This window comes from Acomys russatus, chromosome 3, assembly GCF_903995435.1.
Source record: "Acomys russatus chromosome 3, mAcoRus1.1, whole genome shotgun sequence".
NCBI lineage: Eukaryota > Metazoa > Chordata > Mammalia > Rodentia > Muridae > Acomys > Acomys russatus.
This window is the reverse complement of record NC_067139.1, coordinates 28,086,149-28,103,098: the sequence shown is the minus strand read 5'-3', so window position 1 is coordinate 28,103,098 and position 16,950 is coordinate 28,086,149. Positions and strand designations below refer to the sequence as shown.

At 40.6% G+C, this 16,950-nt stretch overlaps 1 protein-coding gene across 1 annotated transcript in view; it reads left to right on the top strand.

Annotated features, from left to right (window-relative positions):
* The window catches only part of Dtnbp1 (dystrobrevin binding protein 1), a 77,168-nt gene that overhangs the window by 39,093 nt on the left and 21,125 nt on the right, over window positions 1-16,950 (top strand). Inside the window, exon 7 of the mRNA XM_051170676.1 lies at window positions 121-143. Coding sequence (XP_051026633.1) covers window positions 121-143 — 23 coding nt within the window. The remainder of the gene's footprint in view (window positions 1-120; window positions 144-16,950) is intronic.

Below are 16,950 nucleotides of genomic sequence, written 5' to 3'. Positions count from 1 at the left end.
TAGAGTTGATACATGAACATCTGGAGCACATATTTTAAGTACACAAACTGCTTTATAGTGCAAGCGCAATTTTCAGTGGGAAGAAATTATTTTAACTTTTGGTTTTCTCTTTTCTTACAGGAGGGAGCTTGAAGCCTTCAAAGGTAATTTTGTGTTTTATTCTTCACTTCCAAATAGTTGAGGATTAATTGATGTCAGATGTTCTAGCTTGGTGATAATGAAGTAATTCATGCTCTTTCCTTTAAATGAGGTAATTTATATGTTAAAAGCAAAAGTTGGCATAATACTGTTTGTGTACGTTTTATTTAATCACAATGAGTTTGAAATTCTGGATTAACTATAGGAGAGGTGCAGTGTGAGAGTTTGTGCTAGTAAGCACTAGGAGAAATGTGAAGAGGCAGAATGCTAACTCCGAGCTGTTGAGACTTAGCGTTTCAGGAACTGCTTTCTGCTATGCAGCAGCGTCTGTCTGGGTCACAAGAAGAGATGGGGAGAGAACTCAAGTATGCCTAATAGTCTCATGTACTTCTAATTAGTTTGCCCTGTCACAGCTGGGTTCTGCTCCCAGACTGCTCTTTGACTTTGGCCTTGCTTTCTCCATCTGTATAGTTATAGATATTGATGAAACATATTCAGAGACTCTGAAAAGCAAGCCAGTGTTATTTTTTATCTTAGAGGAACTTTTGGAGGGGGACACAGAGAACAGTTCTGGGCCATGTTGCTCCACATTTGGTCATATTAGTTACTTTTTGTTGCTGTGATGAAGCGCTGTGACTAAGGTACTTTGTATGAGGAAGGATTTCTTTGCTTCCAGGGGCAGAGTACATAATCGCGGGGTGGGGGATGAGAGTGGGGAGGCATGGCAGCAGAAATCTGGCACAGAAAGCTGAGAGCTCGCATCTTTAACCATAGACATGAAGCAGAACTCATACTGAATGTGCATTGATGCTGGGAGCTATCACAGCTGCCCTTAGTGATGTGCTTCCTTCAGCAAGGCTGTCTCTTCCCAAACCTTTGCAAGCACTGTCACCAACTGGGAACCAAGTGTTCAGCTGCCTCAGGATATGGAGGACATTTCACATTCAAACCATCACACTGGTCATGGAAAAACATTAGTAAAGAAACGACAGACTTCCTATCAGTTCAGAGTCTTTCCAGTATGCCCCTTTTGTTTTTTTTTGTTGTTGTTGTTGTTGTTTTTTTATTAATTCCGTAGAAACTACTATCCCTAGAGATGCCTCAAGAAATAGAAGAGGTAGCTTAGTTGTTGACTCCCTTGTGTCTGTCTGCCTCATGCTTGTTACAGCCCACTATCCTGTACTGACCTACTGAATGAGTGTTCATATTGCCTGTGTGTCTGGTGGTCTGTTAGGATGCTTCAGAAAAGTGACTACTCTTAAAGACAAAGGCCATCAAGGCTTATTCATTCCTACAGTGGCCTTATCAAACACTCTGTTTTGTCCTAATTTCTGTTTACCCACCGCATGATTAAGCTTATGGCTAGTTGTTGAAGATAATATTGCATGACCATGTGATAGCATGTATTGTCATGCTCTCATTGCTTTTATTTAACTTTTATCCCCTATTCATGGGCATTATTTTTCACTAGTTGTTTGAAGTAAGATTATAAATCCTTATAAAGTGCTGCTTTGCCTCTTGTTTGTTTTGATTGACTAGTTTGGCCTTTCTTATATAATATTAAGAGATGGAAAAAGCCTACTCAGGCTAATAGTAAAAGACAGGCAGGGATACGTGTTATATAAAGTGTCAGCTTTACTTGCATCTCCCTATTGAAGCATTCTGTTTTAGTGTATTCTTAGAGACTAGCTGTTTGCCAGAAGTCAGGTAATACTGCATATTGTTTGATAGAATAATTCAGTTTAGGTGAGATATCTTGTTTGTATACACAATCTTAATCTTGTACCCTGAGAGCACACCAGATCTATCCACAGAACAATTTATGTTCTTGAATTTGAGCATGAAGCATTGCCCTTGTACTAGGTGCAGTGCCGTGCACCTGTACTCCAGTGTGCAGGAGAGTCCCTGGACCCCAGGAGCACAGCACCAACAGCGTGAACAAAGATGAGGAGAGCCTGTCTTGAGAGAAATAGGGAAGGAAAGAATGAAGTTTACGTCTGACTGTTGTGCTTATATTTTAAAGTACAAGTAGTCTATAATAAGAAAATGAACTATTCTTCTAAAATATTAAGGATGAAAAATTTTTCTTTTTCTCTAAACAGGTTACAATACTCTTTTTTTAAAAACATTACTTTTGTTTTTCTTCTTAAGATTACAGGAAAGCAAAAGATTTTACTTTCTCCAATTGTTTTACTCAACTTAGGAGTTGTACTTAGGAGCCCTTTTCTAAATTGGAATAAGTGATTTGGAGGGAACAGAACACAAGATTAGAAACCATAAAGTTAGGAATAGAGGTTGGTATCGTCCCCACGTTCTGGCTTCTCCCTTGGTGCTTGTTGAGCTGATGAGCTGAGCTTGCCCTTCCCTTGTGTTGCATGAGGCCCACGTCTGCTATAGAACAACAGCGGCTGTTTCAGCCTTGGCAGTGAGAACCGTTTCTAGTTCCCCAGGTGCTGTGCCTCTTTAAGCTGGTGAGGAACCTTAAGTGTTAAACAGTAGAGAAAGTCAGAGCTGTACTTTGTCTTTATGGACTGAACAGAGCCTCACACATGATAGAAAGCGTTCTTCTGAGCTTCCCTCCTTCTCTTTTTAATTATTTACTCTAAGACAGTCTCACTAAATCAACTAGGCTTGCCTCCAAACCTGTGCCTCTATCTTGGTAGCTGGGACAACAGGTACATGCTACTATATCCAGCAAGAATAATGTTTTTAGAGACAGTGTCTTACTATGTACATATATGGCTGGCCTAGAATTCACAGAGATCCGTCTGCCTCTATCTCCTCAGTGCTGGGATTAGAGGTACTTGCCAGCATACCTGTCCTTAGCCATTAATTTTTATTATTGTGTATGTGTATGCATGAGGTGTGTGAGGCTGTTTGTGTGGAGGTCCAAGTATAGTTCTGTGGGCTCTGTTCACTCTTTCCACCATTACATGGGCTCCAGGGATCAACCTTCAGTATTTAGATTTATTTTATTTTATATGAAATAATATTTTGTCAGCATAAATGTATATGTACCATGTGTTTGCACTGCCTGCAGACGTCAGAAGGGGGTGTTGGGTCCTCTGGAGCTGGAGTTACCGAAGGCAGTGAGCTGCCAGGTAGCTAACAAACCAGATTCTCTGTAAGAACAGCAAGTGCTCTGAACTGATGAGCCATCTCTTCAGGCCCTAGATTTAAAAGTAGGTTATTATTCCATGTGTAAATCTTAGAAATTACTCTTAAGATTTTTAGTCTAAAAATGTGTTACTGAAAGGAACGAAGTACAGAGATTTATGGTTGGGTAGTCCTGTCTCACTGTATGGTTCCTGACTTAGCACAGTTTTAGATTACATTTGCCCTTTTACCTTTGACAAAGCAATCACCAGTCCTTTTTCTCTGGAAAACATACCACCTGGTCCCGTAGCTTGGTGAATACTTAGAGGAAGCCGTTGCCACTTTCCCAGATACCTTTCTCCATAAGTAGAACTGAACACTTAGCCAGAAAAAGTGTCAGTTCATAAAACCCCCTCTGCTATGTACTATTGTACTGTGCACTCAGATTCAATACTGGATAAAAATGGAACCTCACGGTTAAGGACAATTATAGGATAGAAAGGCAAACATGGTTTGAATATTATCTAGGAATACTGGTAATAAACACACTAAAATAGGGCAAACAACTGGAGACAGGCAGTGTCACTTAGTCTGAATGACAAGTACCTGCGGGGCTGAAAGGACAACAAGGGCACTTGAGAAAGAGGAGAGAACATTTGCAAGAAAACAGAGATGTTTATTTCAAGAATTGAAGCTAAAGTTCTAATTTCTTGCTCATTGAAAGAACTACAAGTAATTTGTCATCACTGAAGCATATGATGTGTGGGATGAAGTGAAGGGTAGAGCTGGACACATGGGGAGCCAGTGATACACAGCCTTGCATGTCATGCACATTAGACCAGTGGTCTCAACAAAGGGATGTGAGTGCAGAACAGTGGGAACAGGGAAGAAGACTAGAAATCCTCTCTTAAATTGTTTTTTACTTTTATTTATTTGCATGAATGTGCATGCATGCATGAGTGCATGTAGTAGCCAGAGGACAGCCTGTGGATGCTGTGCTTCCACCTTGTGAGTATTGAACTTGGGTCCTCAGCCTTGTTGGCAAGCATCTGTATTTGATTACCTACGTTCCCAACCCCTAGAAGTTGTCTCATTTTTATATTTTCTGTCATCTTTTTAAATGTAAATTTTGTGTGTTGTTTGTTATTGAGGCAGTTTTTTTTGTTTTTTGTTTTGTTTTCTTTGGTAATTCAGGCTGGCCTTGAGCTATGTAGCTATGGATGACTGAGTTTCTGATCCTCCTGCCTCACTCCCTGAGTGTGGGGATTACAGGTGTTCACCACCATGCCAGGGTTATGTGATGCTGGGGATCAGAGCCAGGGCTTTGCACACTAGGCAGGTACTTTACAAACTGAGATACGTTTTCAGCACTAGTGTGTATATTTATAATATATTTATATATAGGAATTCACTTATATGATATGTAATTAATCATATTTGAAAGGCTTATGTTAAAGATTTTTGTTCCTTATGGGAGTGCATACTCAAGAAAGCATAGAGGGGCCGGGCATGGTGGCACACGCCTTTAATCTCAGCACTCAGGAGGCAGAGGCAGGTGGATCTCTGTGGGTTTGAGGCCAAGCTGGTCTACAGAGTGAGTCGAGGACAGCCAAGGCTACACAGAGAACCCCTGTCTCAAAAAAACAAAAACAAAAAAGAAAAGAAAGCATAGAGGTTCATCTGAGAGAGGTATGTCAGAGAGTTGGAGAACCTAAGGCGTTCCAGTTAGAGCTCACAGGATCAGATCTGCTCTATATTTTCTGGGGTCTCACAGGATGGTAGGGTGGAGAAGAGCACGTTCAAGATAAGAGACATGCTGTTGAGCTGCATATGTTGGCATGTGCCTGGGATCCCATCTTCTTGGGATGCTGAGGTAAGAGGATTGCGTAGAGACCAGTCTGGGTAACATAGCAAGAACTGTCTCAAAGAGGAGAAGGGGGCGGGGGGAGAGGATGAGTAGGAGAGATTTAAGGAAAAGATTGAATTGGGATAGGAGAAGTGGCTCTGTGTTTAAAAGGTGTACCACTCCTATAGCGACTCTAGTTGTCTAGAGCACTACATTGTCCAGGATCCGAAGCCCCTGGTCTCTGCAGGCACCTACATGCATGTATACAAACACACATGTGCACCTGAAACACATACAAAACAACTCACATAACACTAACAAACAACTAAGGAAAAAAAGAGTGGGAGAGATGGTTAGGTTGAAGGGAGAATTCTTTTTTCTTTTTCTTTTCTTTCTTCTTTTTTTTTTTTTAAGAAAATGTATTTGCTTAAAAGGGGAGGGAAAGGCTGTAGAAAAGCTGAGGCTGAAGATAGAATGAGAGGGCCTGATTGAAGGAGAGTGGCAGAGAGAGGAGTTTGGGAGTATGCAGTTTTGAAGCAGGGTGCAGCTGCCAGTTACTGGTAACCACCAGGATTGTGACATTTGAGGGCTTACTGTACACTTCAAGCCACTGGCTAGTGCTACTGAATCTGAAGGGACCTGTGCTAAAGCTACATTTAAATAAGGTGGGGGAAACCTAAAGATGTGTTATAAAGCAAGCATAACCTTTATTTTAATTTGTCCACTTTCAGACATTAGCATTTCTTGTGCTCTTTAGAGTATTTCTAATGCATCTTTGTACCTAGGTGACAAGTTCAGAAGGATTTAGTATGCTTTCAGCTCACCCCACCCCTATTTTCAGCATAATTTGGTATGGCCCAGATCCCTGCATACATCTTTGTATACCAGAGCCCCTGAGAGCTTGCATTTTCCTTTATAGAGGCAGTAGATTCCCATGTATGTCTGCTTAAGACATCAGAAACGTCGGAAAACTAACAGGCTCAAAAACTGGGTTCTGGCCACAGCCTCACTTCCTTTGTTCTACGTCTCAGAAGATGCACGCGAGGGGAGCTGCCTGGTAGCTGGAGGTTGCGCTTGACCAGCTCTGCTTCTGTCCATTTGCTTAGTTCTCAATCATGTCATCACCAGGACTCAAGGAAAATAGTCAGAGGAATCCCTGTAGGTGGAACTTTATTTCGTGTTTTTCCTTAGCTGCTTTTATTTAACATTGTTATATTTGCATGGTATATAGATGAAATGTTATTAAAAAGCTGAAATTAAATTTAACCTGATTTGGACCTGTAAATACTGTATTTTAGTAAGAGGTTTATTTTCTATGTATTGTCAATTAGTAATTACCACTAAATTAATTCCAAGAACAAACAATTTCTGCATGGGAATCGAAGGGATCTGCATGTGTAATACACATCTTCTCATCCATCAGGAGAAATTTCCCAAGCAGATGTTTTTATGAAGCAGCATTTATACTAAAAGCTAAAATGCCAGGCAAGTAGTGCCAGCCCATTTCTTGGGATTAGAGCTAATTTAGCACCCTTGCTGCTGGGGTGCTCATTTTCCAAGCAGAGGGGAGCATAATTAGTATGTGACCGTATCTAGGGACAGGAGAAAGTTAAAGTTCACCCTGTAAGATGGCTGATTCTAATATAGGTTTTGAAAATGCCATAATGCTTTATACAGATTTAAAGCATATTTTTATAAGTTTACAGAACCAGGGTCACTTTTTATCACCTGTTGGCTGAGGTGATGATTTTAAATGTAACATTTTATGTGTGCATATGGAAGCATATAAACATGTGGAATTTGCTGAAAAAACAAACCTTAGTTTTGAGTGTTTCTTGTTGAGTAATGCGATTCCCTCCTTAGAAGTAAGGGATGAGTAATTTCTACTCATTACTGCTGCTCCTCATGGTGGCTTACAAATGGACTGTGTTGTGTCATGTTTGTGAGCATACCTGTCAGGTAGAAGCCTGAAAGCAGTGTCTCTTACTCTTTCGTGGCTTTTCAGTTTTTGAGATTGCACGTTAGCATCAACGTCACAGAATTTTACTTCCTGTCCCATGTCTATCTAGTACTTTGTTGTTGTTATTGTTGTTGTTTAGAAATTGAACTGAAGGCCTCAGGAATCCAGGCACATACTTAATGTATTAACTGAATTCTTTACAAAAGTGAAGAATTTATGACATTGAACTCCAATTAGGAGTATACTACATTCTTGTTTATTTTTCTTGTTAGGTGATGACAAAAAAGCCAGTTAGAATAGAGACAGTGAGAACTTTAGTGTTTTTTCTAAAGCACCTCTATAGACTCCATAATAGGTTTGCTTTCTGTCAGTAATTCTTAGCATCGGCGGTTCTAAGATGAGTGGTTTTAGGATGGGAATTATTTTAAATTATTAACCTAGGAATTACTTCTTACAGGTCTAATTTGTTGATGAATTCTGGCAAGAATATTAAGGAACTGCTCTTGCTTTGTTTAAAACGTATGTCAATGTGTTTGTGTATTTGTTTTTAAGAAGCTTGTTTATATTGGGGTGAAGATGTTTGAAGAAAGCTTTGTCCTATAATACATAGAAATTTACATCCTGCCTTTTAATTTTGATTCTAGGGTGATCTGTCTGTCTGTCTGTCTGTCTATCTTTCTGTATCATCTCTTATTCTTATTTGTTTTTTTCAAGACAGGATTTCTCTGTGTGGTTCTGTTTGTCTAAGAACTGACTCTGTAAACTAGGCTGGCCTCAAACAGAGATTGGTCTGCCTCTGCTAGGATTAAAGGTGTGCACACTGCCCAGCTGAGAAGTTTATTTTTCAAACCCAGCTGAGTGTTGATTCTGATACTCTGTCAGATACTATAATGTGGCCTGACCTGGAACTCTCTAGGATGGAATTTTGTATTGGAGAGGAATTGGTACTCTTGACAGCTTGTTTATGTATTAAACAGCATAAAAATAGAGCTCGAGGTGAGGTTTGGGACCCTTAAATGCTATCCTTCAGCTTCTTAAAAAGATTATAGACTACTGTTGCATGATTAATAATTATAGCAATAGGTCGTTTTAGGAACCAATTGCTGCAAGCTTTTGTTGCATAACACATTTGATATCATGAACAAATACAGCAATTCTATTTTATTACCCTTTGGTAGGAAATAGTATAAGCTTGACAGCAAAATTATACCTTTCATAAAACTAAATTCTAGTACCACGAAAAAAGAATTCTGTGGAAACTGTCTGTCAGGCTTGAAAAGAGGACTTATCTATCGAATACTTGTGATGTTTCATGGTTTTGTCTTAGGTTTTTTTTGCGGGGGGGTGGGAGGGGGGTAGTGCTAAGAAATTATCTGTAGGTTCCCATGGACCTGCTCTTTATACTTTTGAAGACAGCGATGGAGTCCCCCACTAACTCAGAAGACTACTGGCTGCTATGGCTTTTTAGATAGAATTCATAAAAACCTTTGGTTCTTTAATGTGCCTGTCCTTTTCCAGGAGTGCACGTAGTGTACACACGGCATATAAAATGCGGTTTGCTTACATTTGAGGAGTCAGTGGTCACCCTGCAATAGGAGAGATGACTGAAAATCTGGAATATACTGACATATGCATTTTACTATTTTTCCTAAAGATTATTTTTTAGAGAAGACAGCAGCAACTAGAATTAAATGCTCACTAATATGCTGTTCATTTAAGCCCCTAATTCTAATTCTGAGAATTTATTAAATAAATACTGTTGCTGTGCATAAGATAGAACTGAACAGTTAGGAACTTACTATGGGAAAGTGGTCGGTTTATTTTTAATTGGAAAAAAATGTTTTTGTAATAAGACTTATCACAGTAATTTCCATGATGTGGTTTTTTAAAAGATGGGGCTAGAAAAGCAGCTCAGGGGTAGAGCACTGCCTGTCATGTGTGAAGCACTGAGTCTGATCTTCAGCATTACCCTCCCCCCACCAAAAAGAAAGTAGGAGGAAGGTTGGATGGTACTTGAATGTATCAGCATGCCATGCCATCAGAATATGTTCATTCATTTAGTAAAATCAATATAGTACATAAAATCAGCATTACTACTAAAGATGTGTGGGTAATAATCTTTGTTTTTATTAAAATCACAGTAAATGAGAAGCTGGACGTATAGTTTAGTTAGCATACCTGAATTCCCAGGTTCAATCCCTAGCACTGAAGCAAAACAAAGTAAGAAGAAAAACCTGTTCCTTGTTAGGCATTTAAGATGTGCCACATTCAGACATCATAGTCCTTATCTCAGTCCTTATCTCAGCAGAGCAGTGAAAAAATTGAGACCCAGCTAGTGCACACTGAAGCAGTGTAAAGCCTGAAATGCCTCTCCTCAAACCAGTGATTTTGTCACGTACTATAGTTATCCTTGGAAATGCTGAAAATTAATGATACAATTTGGACAGATTCTGCTCACCTGGGTTCAGTTTTCCTCTGTGCAGTGCATTTATATCTTGCTTCTTCTCTCTAACCACATAAATGTATGTCTTGCAAGCTTTAGTAGTTAATATATTATGGAGAGTTGATCTTTACTTACGTGGTCTTCCCTTGGTTATACCTGGCTATTTTAAAGATAAGAGCAAGAACCTCTTGGTTTTATTTATTTATTTATTTATTTGCGAGCTGATTTTTGTTCCAGAGCTTTGGAAGAATTCCTCTGAAATTGAGGTGTTAGGTTGAAGCCTAAAACAAGATTGAAAGAAAAAGTTTAAGGCCTCCAGATCTCCTCCCTGCACTGTGCCAGAGTCTGGCCTGAAATACTCCACTGTTTTTAAGATGGAGTTTCCCCTAGCTCTGATGGTGATGCCTGAAAACAATCTTCTGTGTGTGTGTGTGTGTGTGTGTGTGTGTGTGTGTGTGTGTGTGTGTGTGTGTGTGTGTGTGTGTATGTATGTGTGCGTGTGTGTGTGTGTGTGTGTGTGTGTGTGTTTCAGGACGTGATTTCTCTGTGTAGCTTTGGCTGTCCTGGACTCACTTTGTAAACCAGGCTGGCCTCAAACTCACAGAGTGCTGGGATTACAGGCATGGACCACCACCGTCCTTCAAGAAACAGAGGTTTAATCATAAAACAAGAAAGAACTAGTTTGTCTTTACTGTAAGATCACTTTTAAGCCTAATATGAGGCAGGCTGGTTCTTCACAGGATCTTTCTTACATGTAGCCCTGACTGTCCCAGGGTTCACTGTATAGACCAAGTTGGCCTTAAACTCAACACCACCTGCCTCTGCCTCCAAAGTATTGGGATTAAGCCACCATCCCTGGCAGTGATTACTTTTATATATAGATATGTTCAAATGAAAATGTTACAATACCAAAGAACAGGGTGAGGATATAGTTCAGCTGATAAGGTGCTGATATTGGTTATCCACACTGTATGGGAGGGCTTTCCCTGCCCTGCTCATATACTACTTGTAAGCCCCGCCCCTGGAGACCTCCAGCTGCCAGGCTCCAAGACTACTCTGGTGACCAGCCCTGGACAGGGCCTGAGGAACTCTACCAGCTATGCTCCACCCCAGGCGCCTCAGACTTCCCTAAAACTGTCATTCCCAGGCCCTGGAGATGGGGAAAGTGGACAGCCCTATACCCCCACAGACAGCCCTCTCTAACATTTTCCCCTAAAACTACTGCTATGCACACATGTATACACACCCAGACACCCTACTAAGCTCTGTTCATTGTTGTTCTATGACTTTGGGCATGTCTGCTTGAAATTGTAAACCTGTGGGGACTCATCCCAGGAGACCAATTCACCTTTTTTTCATTAGCCATTAATTGCCTGTAGCTTTTCATTTAGGGCTTGGGGCCTTGTGAAATTTCCTGTTTGTGTTGGCACATTGAGGTGTGTGGGGTGTGTGTGTGTGTGTGTGTGTGTGTGCGCGCGCGCGCGTACGCATATTCAGGTAGAGAACTGAAAGTGGCATCAGGCCAGCCTGGTCTACAAAGCGAGCCCAGGACAGCCAAGATAACATAGAGAAACTCTGTCTCAAAAAAACAAACCAAAAGAAAAGAAAGTGCCATCAAGTGTCTCCTCTATCTATTCTACTTTATGTACTGAGGCAGGGTCTCTTCCTGCAGAACCTGAGCTCACTTACCCAGCCAGCCAACTTACCCCAGGGACCTGTCTTTGCCTTTTAAAGTGCTAGAATTGCAAGTGGTGTCACATCTGCCTGGCTTTAAATAGTTCTGTGGTCTGCTCTTCAGGCTTCTGTGGTGTGGGCAAGAGCTCCATCCATTGAACTGCCATGCCAGCCCCTAGCAGGGCATTTTTATTGCTGGTTCTTTTGTTTATGGGTTTTGGAGATGCAATGCCAAAATACGTGTTATCTCCTGAGAGCACAGCGTCAAGGAAGTCTCTTGTCTGGTAACAAGTGATCTGGGGAATTAGGGAATGATGAGTTGCTTTCTGTTTTACTTCTAAGTTTCTCCGGCAGTTACTCTTTTTTCAGCTAACTGGCTTTGATTGAGCAGAAGTTGTATTTATATTTCCATATGCAAAAAATGAGTATTCTATCTCCAATCATTCATAATCATTTCATTCTTGTTTTAGGGATGTATTATGTAAAATTAAAAATCCTGGGGCACTCTATTTTGATAGAAATATTATATGGTAATCCTGCTACCTAATTAAGTAGGCAGATAGTATTTCCTTCTGGGGTCTCTGATGAGCTTGAAAAAGAGATAGCCACATAAGCTTTAGTTTTAAGAGTTAAAAAAATTTTTTATAGGTTGATAAATGTAATTTCTAATAAAGAGATTTTTGAAAAATGCTTTGGACACTAAGATAAGACTCAGTAGGATAGGATAGATAGTGGAATAATTTCTCCAAGATTGTCAACTACAACTGGACTGGTCCTTGTAAATGTGACTTTTACTGGATAATTCATAATTATTTTTATTGCATATAGTTTATTATATTTAATAAAAAGGGGGAGACATAGGGGGAGATAAACATGTTTTTGTGTTGATCCCAAGAGTGGGATGGAGAACAGACTTGCGAGAGAGCGGGGTGTCTATCCCTTTACAAGTAGAACCACTTTGTGGGGGAGCTTCGTGGCTGCCAGCTGAGAAACATCCTAGTACAGACTCTGAGAGGAGATATATATATATGAGCCCAAAACAGGAGGCTGAGCTTTTTGGGACTTGGTATTGTTTGGCTGTTCATCACTCCACTTCGAGACACTCCTAGAGAACCACTCCAGAGAAGGCTTCGGGGCTTCGGGCTCCGGCTGAGGCTCCAGGTTCTGGTTGCTCCAGGTTCCAGCACAAACTTTGGTGGAATTTCTGGTCTGCTGAAATCCTGCTGACTACGCCAGGAGAATTATTCCTAGGAACTGACACCCAGGTTTCACTCTTGTTTTCCTTAATCTCTTTTCCCTCCTGTTTAGGCTAGTCAGGTTGTAAGGGAGGTATGTTCATTTAATAAGTTCATAATAAAGTTTAATTGTTAAGGAAAGTGAGCCTACAGGAGACTTTTTTTTTTTTCACGTCTAAATATCTCCAAAGAAACTTAGTCTTGAAATGGTTGGACATTGTCCCCGCCTCCTCCTCTCCCACAGCATGCTGTAAGCATTTGGGGAAACAGCTTGCCGAGGGCAGTGCTCTAACTGCAGGAGGAGGTTTCTTTCTGTGCACTTTGGAGATCGTGACTAGATCCACTTTCGATAACTTCAAGGAAAAACGGTGTGTTTACAGTGGGCTAGAATAAATATATCTGTAGCATTCAGAATTACATGACTGATACAGTCTGAATCTTTGCTTTTAGATGTCAGAACTTTGCCAGTATGGAAGCAAAAGGAGACTTGCTGTCTGCCTCTCTGCCCTCTGAAATTTCCATAGTGGAGTCTGGTGAATACTGGCTGTTAGCAGACTAGCAGGAGAAAAGGCATGCACCTTTATCGCGTGCACAAAGGAGCAGGAGGGTAGTATCTGCAGACCCACAGATAAAAGGAACAAAGAGAGCTGTAGCAGTTTTAGAGGAAGAAGTGGTTTTCAGAAAATGAGTGCCTCACCAACGGACATGGCCTGAGACAAGATTTCCCCTGAGCTCTGGACTAGATTCCTTTCCTTCAAGTTATCCTCTCCATTTGATGAAATGAGGAGGAAGGCCCTGTTTTCCTTCAGGAGCTATTTCCAGAGAAGGGGCTGTAGAGAAGGTGAGCGAGGGTCTGAGAGACTCTGCTTGCCTTTGTCAGAGCGCAACATTTGAGAACAGCAGGTACTCATACAACTAAACAAATCCTTCTCTTTACAGTTCTCTGCTCCACTTTCATGCCCTGAAATGAGTCCTGTAGTAAACACCCAAGTGTGCTGTGCTGTGCTGTGCTGTGCTGTGCTGTGCTGTGCACGCTGTCTGCTCCCCCACTGCCAGCCCTCAACAGGAACCACTGTTTTTTTTGCCACTTGGACGCTCTGGTCCCTCCATCAACATGGTTGAGATGAAGTTGTCCATTCATGCCATCACTGTATTTTCTTCCTGTGGCTTTAAAAAAAAATTTATTTTTCATTTTGTTTATATGTATGTTTGTGGTCTGGGTGTTTGTATGCATACCATGCTTTCAGAAACCCATGGAAGTCAGAAGAGGGTATTGGGTTTCTTGGAACTGGAGATACAGATGGTTGTGAGCAACCATGTGGATACTTCAAACAAAATCTGGGTCCTCTACAAGAAGAGCACTAAGGAACTGCTAAGGTTTTTCTATTTTTATTTTTATTTTTATTTTTATTTTTATTATATATGTAGCGGGGCATGAGGATAATGAGAATATGAATGCAGTTGTTCTTAGAGACCCAAAGAGGGCATTGGATCCCCTGAAACTGATATTACAGATGGCTGTAATTTACCCATGTGTGTGCTGGGAACCAAGCTTAGGTCTTCTGTAAGAACTGTATATGCCCTAACTCACTGAGCCAGCTCTCTAGCCCTACTAACTGTTGCATTTTACTTGTGGTGATACTGAGAATCCATTTAAATGTGTGTGCTTGGACTCCAGAGATGTAGACAAGGAATCTTTGTGCCTTTGAAGCTATTGACCATGTGCATTTATTATCATTCTGTCAAAGGCCTTTAACAATAGGACCAGAGACGTGTGTGTGTGTTTGTGTGTGTGTGTGTGTGTGTGTGTGTGTGTGTGTGTGTGTGTGTGTGTGTTGAGACAGGATTTCTCTATGTAACAGAGCTCTGGCTGTCCTGGACTTGATTTGTAGACCAGGCTGGCCTTGAGCTCACAGAGATTTGCCTGCCTCTGCCTTCCAAGTGCTGGGATTAAAGGCGTGTGCCATCATGCCCAACAGAACCAGAGACATTTTAAACAGTGCTCAGAATTTATATTCACTGCACACAGAAGAAGAAAATGCTTATAAGAGAAACCCTTATTTTTAAAATGTGGCTGTTTATTGTACTGTATAGAAGCTCATTGCTGTTTACTGATTCCAGGAATATAATTTTTGGTAAATCATATTCTTGAGGTTTAAGTAATCTTTGCTTTAGTTTTCTCTTGTTATGCCAGGTATCAAATATTTCTGTGTGGTGAGGAAAATGGAAAAGAACTGTTTCTACCTCACTAAGTGAATATACGTTGAAATAATGTTCCTTATTTGGATGTTAATGACTACAGAATATTCTCATACAATAGTGCAGGTTAAAACAGCAGTGTTGCTGTGTGGTCTCTGTTCCCTAACCTCCCTGAACTTTGGTTCTACTCTTGAACTGCTAAAGAGCTCACCTGAGTGATCCATGGAAAGGACCTGGCACTAAGTGCTGTGTATGAGTTGGAGCTGCAGATACAGTTCATTGGGCACCATGTACATCATGCACAAGCCATGGGTCTGATCCTGTGACTACAACTCAAGTTAGACAGGCTAGTGACTCAGGGCTTACTTTTTAACAATTTAGTTTCTGCATTGTATTTTTAAAATGAGACAGGGAAGAACAGAAAGTGGAATTTGTGCTAGAGTGGAGTGTTGTGTTTCTAGCACACATGGAGGACAGTGTACCACAGCTGGAGCACACAGGCTGGGTCTGGTTGACTTCATTGCTTACAGCCGTGTGTTTGGGGGGCAACTGACTTCTGTGGTCTTTTTGCTTATCTTCCAAATAATACAAGTAGAACCTTTTGTAAGGAAGGTTAGACTTAAGCTCTAAAAACCTGATGGCTAATTCTTATGTAATGACTACACTGTCAGGGGAGATGGTGCACAGATGAGTTAATGTGATGTCAAAGAAGAGCCAGATGGTGGATGTTTAAGCTTCACTCCTCTCTTCCTATGGAGAAGGAGCCAAGGGTGGCAGCAGTCTGAAAGGATGGTGAACTATTCAGGAGGGAAATAAATGAGCCCAAAGACAAATAGTATCCTGGGTCAGTGTACACATGGTACACAGGCATGCATGCAGGCAAAACACTCATACATATTTAAGAAATGAAACCACTCGAGTTCAATTCCGGAACTTAAAAAGTGGAAGGAGAGAACCAAGTCTCATAAGTTGTACTCTGTCCTGCACATGTGTACACATACATACACACAAAACAGATGACTGTGCTGATTGTTTTTCATCAACTTGACACAACGGAGGCGTATCTGGGAGGTGGGAGTCTAATTGAAGAACTGCTTCCATCAGACTGGACTATAGAAAAGACTGGGGTAAGGGTATTTTCTTAGTTAGTGGTGAATGTGGGAGAGCTGAGCCAACTGTGTGTGGTGCCAACCCTGATCAGGTGGCCTTAGGTGCTGTAAAAAAGCAGGCTGAGCAATCTAGTAAGTGGCACTCGTCTATAGTCTCTGCATCAGCTCTTGCATCCAGATTCCTATCTGAGTTCCTGACTTCTGTGCATGATGGACTGTAAACCCTTAAAATGAAACAGATTAACCCTTTCCTTTCTGAGTTGCTTTTTTGTTATGGTGCTTATAGTAATAGGAACCAAACTAAGAATATAAATAAATGTAACAATTTTTTAAAAATGAAACTGTTATTTTATTAAGTTCTAGTTTATTTTCAGTTATTTAGTTTTTAAAAATTGATTTCTAGTTTTTATTAATTTCTAGTTGTTTTTTTGTTTTTTTTTTTTTTTAAGATTGTGGTTTTGAGTTATTCTTTGTACTGTCTGGTAGTCATTTAGCAAACTACCCTAGTTCACATTCAAATGTTATTTATAAGATTTTACTTCCTTTAAGTGAAAATTTCCTGAAAACTCATGGGATGATTGGCATATATTTAAGTTCCAGTAATTATCGAGTGGTGGCTTTAGAAAGTAAAGTATTTTATCTGCCAACAGAATCTCCATGTCTGTGGGCCTGCTGAAGAGAAAACAGTTTAATTTGTTATATGCCACTGTTTTCCTTACTTTGGAAGGTGAGGCTCTGGGCACTCTTGACAGGAGAGGAAGAGGGCAGGTGCAGAAGCAGGGCATTGTTCTTGTCTCAGCTGGCAAACAGCAGCCTGGCTGCTGCTCCTCTCTGTCTGCCTTTTGTTCTCCAGCTGTGGAGTAGAGCTATTTCTGTATAATTCTTCAAAAGTAGGTTCTCTCACACAGAAACTCTTGTGGTATCCTAGCTGCCATTACAGGTTGTTTAACACGAGCTATAACTAACTCCATGTTTGCCCTTGAATAACAGAGGCACACCAGCAGCAACCATGGGACACGAGTGCTCAGACCAAGCCAGAGATGTATCCTTCCTCACATTCTTTTTTTTTTAAGGTTTCAATGTTTTATTCAAGTTTCATTTTACATGTTGTTAGTTACAGCATTTGAAGGGGAGGAGCTAATTCCACACAAAATGGAAGACTCTAAAATGTACCCATTAAACTGCTAAAAGAAAAAAAAAGAGGGATGAAGCTACAACTGAAGTCAGTTTCAATCCCTGATGTTGTCAGG